The 5,402-nt window shown below is 46.3% G+C and overlaps 1 protein-coding gene across 1 annotated transcript in view; it reads right to left on the bottom strand.

Annotated features, from left to right (window-relative positions):
- PKD2 (polycystin 2, transient receptor potential cation channel) overlaps positions 1 to 3,774 on the bottom strand; it is a 47,428-nt gene extending 43,654 nt beyond the window's left edge. The window contains exons 1-2 of the mRNA XM_021712049.1: positions 3,501 to 3,774; positions 767 to 1,017 (exon numbers count right to left, since the gene is read on the bottom strand). Coding sequence (XP_021567724.1) covers positions 767 to 1,017; positions 3,501 to 3,674 — 425 coding nt within the window. The 5' untranslated portion in view covers positions 3,675 to 3,774. The remainder of the gene's footprint in view (positions 1 to 766; positions 1,018 to 3,500) is intronic.
- Between the last annotated feature and the right edge of the window lie 1,628 nt (positions 3,775 to 5,402).

Below are 5,402 nucleotides of genomic sequence, written 5' to 3'. Positions count from 1 at the left end.
GTTGGGCGTGGTGGCGCATGCCTGTAATTCCGGCTATTCGGAAGGCTGAGGCGGAAGGATCTCCGGAGCCTTACAAATGGAGGCTGCGGTGGCCGGGAACGGCCATTGCTCTCCAGTCTGGGAGACAGAGTGAGATTCCAACTCAAAAAAAAAAAAAAAAAAATAGGGTCCAAGCATCTTAAATGAAACCTCTAAAAGCTAAGATATTTTCTTTTTTCATGTGCCATGTGGTTAACAATTTAGCCTTTTGAAAAATATGCATGCAGAAACTAAAAGGGGGTTAAAAACATAGGGAAAATGTGAGAAACCAAGAGTCAGTTTGGGCAAGGTTTAAGTAGAAGTACTGAAGAGTCACTGAAGGCCTCTTCTCCTTGGGAAAGTTGTCAGAGAATGAATGAATGAAAGTCACTGCCAGGTATGGTGGCTCACACCTGTAATCCCAGCACTCTGGGAGGCGGAGGCAAGAGGATTGCCTGAGCCCAGAGGTTCAAGACCAGCCTGGGCAACTTGGTGAGACCTCATCTCTACAATAAGTAAAAAAATTAGCCAGGCGTGGTAGTGCATGTCTATAGTTCCAGCTACTTGGAAGGCTGAGGCAGAAGAATTGCCTGAGCCTGGCAGGTTGAGGCTGCAGTGGCCATAGGCGTGCCACCGCACTTCAGCCTGGGTGACAGAGTGGGACTCTAACTCAAAAAAAAAATGTCACTGAGAGATCAGTGAATGAATGAATGAATGTTACCAAGCGGCCAGAGTCACAGACACTTACGCGGTTCCATTTCTTGGCCCAAACGGTGCCCTGTCTTCACTGCTGACAGAGTAGACATCATAGCACTCTTTGATCTCATCTCTCAAGTCCTGGGGGATGGAGCAGGACCCGTTCCTGACTCTGAGCTGGCGAATGCGTGGTACCCCCAGCAGCAGGTTCTCATAGAAAATGAAACTTCGGTTGTCAGCTTCTGTCCGGTTGCTGGGCTGTGTCTTCCAGTACAGCCCATCCAGTAAGGAGCCTTCTGTAAACTGAAAACAGAGGAAACATTTTTGAGAAAGTCCCAGGCTCAGCATCTGCCATGCTCCTTCCCAGAACGCGTATGTGACCAAGTCTGGCAACTCTATAAAGACGGAAAAGTGATAAGAGTAGGTTTTTGGTCAGAGATTTGAGTTGGGATCTTGCTTCGTGATCTGATGGCTGTGGGGCCTGGAATAGGATCCTCTGAACCAGGATTCCTGCATCTGGAAAATTCATCTTTTGCGTGGTTACTGCACCTGCCACAGAGTGGGTACTTAAGAAATGGCAGTGCTGACCTTTGCTGACTCTGACTTTTGCTCTGGGACTTAAAGGTGGGATGGTAGTTGCATATATTCATAACCACGACCAACTCTACATTCTCTTATTTTTAAATGTTGATTGATTGATTGAGTAGTAGTCTCACTCTGTTGCCCAGGCTGAAGTGCAGTGGCATGCTCACAGCCACCGCAGCCTCGACCTGCTGGGCTCAGGTGATCCTTCTGCCTCAGCCTTCCAAGTAGCTGAAACCACAGGCACATGCCACCAGGCCTGGCTAATTTTTTGATTTATCGTAGAGACGAGGTCTTGCCTAGTTGCCCAGGCTGGTCTTGAACCCCTGGACTCAGGCAATCCTTTTGCCTCTGCCTTCCAAAATACTGGGATTATAAGCATGAGCCACTGCGCCTGGCTATTTTTATTTAATTAATTAACAGACTTATTTTTGAGTTGGGGTCCCACTCTGTCACTCAGGCTGGAGGGCAGTGGTACAATCATGGCTTACTTCATCCTTGATCTCCTGGGCTCAGGCGATTCTTCACCTCAGCCTTCTGAGTAGCTGGAACTAGGAGTGCCCGCCACTATACCTACCCGGCTTATTTTTTTTCCACGTTTTTTGTAGAGATGAATTCTCGCTCTGTTGCCCAGGTTGCTCCTGAACTCCTGGGCTCAGGCAATCCTCCTGCCTTGGCTTCCCGAAGTGCTGGGATTACAGGTGTAAGCCACCATGCCTGGCTACTTTCCCTTATTAGAATAGTGTCCTGCATAATGGTGGCTTATGTCTTGTTTACAGAAAAGGTTGTAGTTTTGATGACGAGTCTGCTATCATTAATCTTTTATTTGTCTAGACTATTTTCTCTATGGTGACTTCTCCAGCATCTCCCTACATCTTGAGAGCCTGGCGTTTATGATCATAGAATGTGTACACGTGAGAAGTAACCTTGTGAGTTTGTATAATCAGTTATGCCTACTGGGAAGACAGACCTATTTCTCAATGTACTATCCTTATCAGATGATCAACAGAGATAGACTGATTTGCCCCGCTGAGGTGGTAAAAGAGTCATATTATACAAGCATGGTTTGGGATGCCAAGTACTCATAAGTATTATTAGCTTTCCATGACCCAGTTTTCGCTGTCCTTAAAATCAACAATTCTGACCGCAGGGCTCTGTAAGAATTTTAGACAGTATCTCCCCAGGGAGAAATAATCATTTTCTTTCCAATTTCCCTTCCAATTTTCTTAGTTTCTGAGCTCTATAGCTTTCAGATTAGTTTAATATTTTTCCTAGGATATCACTCATTGCTTATGCTATGATGAAATTTGTGGCAATTTGGGAAGGGACCGGGTTGAATTTCACAGTAGCACTTTGAAAGAATGTGTTAACCTGGTATCAGGCACTGCTCTAGGAGCTGGGGATACATGTCTTCATTAACAAAGAGACAAAACAGGCTGGGTGCAGTGGCTCACTCCTGTAATCTCAGCACTTTGGGAGCAGAGGCAGGAGGGTTGCTTGAGCCCAGGAGGTTGAGACCAGCCTGGCCAACTTAGTGAGACCTAGTCTCTACAAAAAAAAAAATCAAAAACATTAGCCAGGTTTGGAGGCGTGTGCCTGTAGTTCTGGCTACTTGGGAGGCTGAGGTGGAAAGACTGCCTGAGCCATGGTTGTGCCACTGCACTCCAGCCTGAGCGAGACTGAGACCCCAACTCAAAAAATAAAAAAAATATTGAGCCAAGCAAGACAGAGCAACCAAATAACTCTCATGGGCCTTACATTCTAGAAGATTCTTAATACTTATTGAATTATGAATGAATGATAAACTAGGATGAAGACATGGCTGTCAGGCTAGGAAAAAAGTCCATTTTCTTATTTCTTAACCATAGGACCATATGCATTTAAGCACCCTGCATCTCCATTTCCTCTCACTAGCAAACTGGGACATAAGATCAGTACTTACTTTTCAAGGTTACCGAAGGGATTAAGTAAGGTGAGATATAACTCACTGGGCACGGTGCAAGGCACATGCACGGCTCTCCCTAATGTTGGCTAACCCCTCTTGGACAGCAGAAACAGCAACTTTCAGCAGCTCACCACAGCTTACAACATCCCACATGGTGTTAACTGTGTAGCAGGCCCTAGAGATACTCATGTATTGAGCTTCAAAGCCAAAGGAGCCGTTTTTGGTGATAAAGAGGTACTACCAAAGTCGTGTGCAATACCTTCCAGAAGTCTTCCATCGAAGACAGTGTTTTAAAGTTTGTTTTCTCCATTTTGGACACTGGGGTGTCCAGGAAGAGCTGGGACATCATCCGGGTGTAGTAGTACACATTGGAGCTCATCATGCCGTAGGTCACTGGAACACACAAAGTCACATGAACCCCACGAGGGAACATGCACACACTTCACATCCTGCAGCCTCCGCGGGGGTGGGGGGTAGTTCCTGAGGGCTGGGCACTTTCTCTCACCCTTGCCTTCCTGCCCGCCTCATCATTCTAGGACGTTTCTCTGTCCTTCTGGCTTATATAAATACATCTAATATTAATATTGGTTTACATCAAACAAAAACAGCTTACCACTGAGTAACAAATTAGGATCAGGCGCCTTTATTTGACATTCGGGACTTTCAACATGGCTGTTCAATTTCACCTCCTACTGCTTCCCGCAGTGTACCCTCATGGCCATTTCCCTGATCTGCACACCCCCAACAGGGCCCAGCCATGCATCTGCTGCTCACTCTCCCGGCAGTACATGGCCAGGCCAGTCTTGGTTTCATTCAGATCAATTCTTTGCTTTTCTCACTGGACATGCTGGCTCACGCCTGTAATTCCAGCACTTTGGGAGGCTGAGGTGGGAGAATCGCTTGAGCCCAGGAGTGCGAGACCAGCCTGGGCAAACATAGCAAGGCACTATCTTCATTAAAAAATTAAAAAATTAGCCGGTTGTGGTGGCGCATGCCCGTAGTACCAGCTACCTGAGAGGCTGAGGAGGGAGTACACCTGAACTCAGGAGGTTGAGGCTGCAGTGAGGCATGATGGTGTCACTGCACTCCAGTCTAGGTGACAGTGTGGTCCCAACTAAAAAAAAAAAAAAAATCTTTGTTTTTCTCTGCCCAGCTCTGTGCCCTAGGACTGAGTTTTATGGACGGTGACCACCTGGATCCTCTATCCTTTAGGGGCCAGAGGAGATGGGGGTCACGGTTTGTTCCCTCCACCCCTGCACTCCACTCCCTCACCACCTGGGTACAGCTTGGCAGTAGATCTACTCACCTTGGCCACAGCTACCAGGGCAATCCCTCTTCCCACAGCTGCTCTGGGCTCATGCCATGTCTATTCCTCCCCTAACCCCCTTTCCCAAGGGCCTCACCTTCCCTTGTGGGTCCCCTTATCCCACATCTCTGCAAATAGTCCCTGCATTAAGTGTTCTTTCATTCCCACTTAAGTTCAACATTGCTTTCCTTCCAGGATGCCAATCGAGAGACACATGTGCCTCCCACCTGCCCATCAAATATTGAATGGACCCCTCTAACTCAAGCTATTAATACATCTCTGCCATGGTCATTGACTGGTTACATTAAATTGTCTTGGAAGGCAGCGACAAGGGCATGTGTGAACTAAGGAGATCAGGTTTCGACTCCTAGCCATGCTCCTGACATGCTGACGTCTGAGCTCCAGTTTTCTCTTCTGTGAGATGTGGATTACTAACTCTTCCACAGTGTTTTTTTTTAATGCTTAAATAAAAATAACAGTTGAAATTTATCTAGTACAGTGGCTAATAATAAATGTCCAAAAATGGTGGTTCTTCCTACTTAACTGATTGCTGCCATACATCTGTTACAAATTTCTGTACTTTACCAGGTTCTGTCTTACTAGACTGTAATGACTAGACTGCAGGTATAATATGTTATAATTCTGATAAAAAGCACTGAAGGGCCAGCAACTTGGAAAGCTGAGGTGGAAGGGTTGCCTAAGCCCAGCAAGTTGAGGCTGTGGTGGCCATGAGTGTGCCACTGCACTCCAGCCTGGTGACAAGAGTGAGACTCCAACTAAAAAAAAAGTTTCTAGGGGAAGGAAATACTTTATACTTCTTCTTCTTTTTTTTTTTTTTTTTTTTTGGGTAAGGGT

This window comes from Carlito syrichta, unplaced genomic scaffold (assembly GCF_000164805.1).
Source record: "Carlito syrichta isolate Samal-C Ts95f unplaced genomic scaffold, Tarsius_syrichta-2.0.1 Scaffold303036, whole genome shotgun sequence".
In the NCBI taxonomy this organism is placed as follows: Eukaryota; Metazoa; Chordata; class Mammalia; order Primates; family Tarsiidae; genus Carlito; species Carlito syrichta.
Note: the sequence above shows the minus strand (reverse complement) of the source record. Positions and strands in the feature narration are given on the sequence as shown.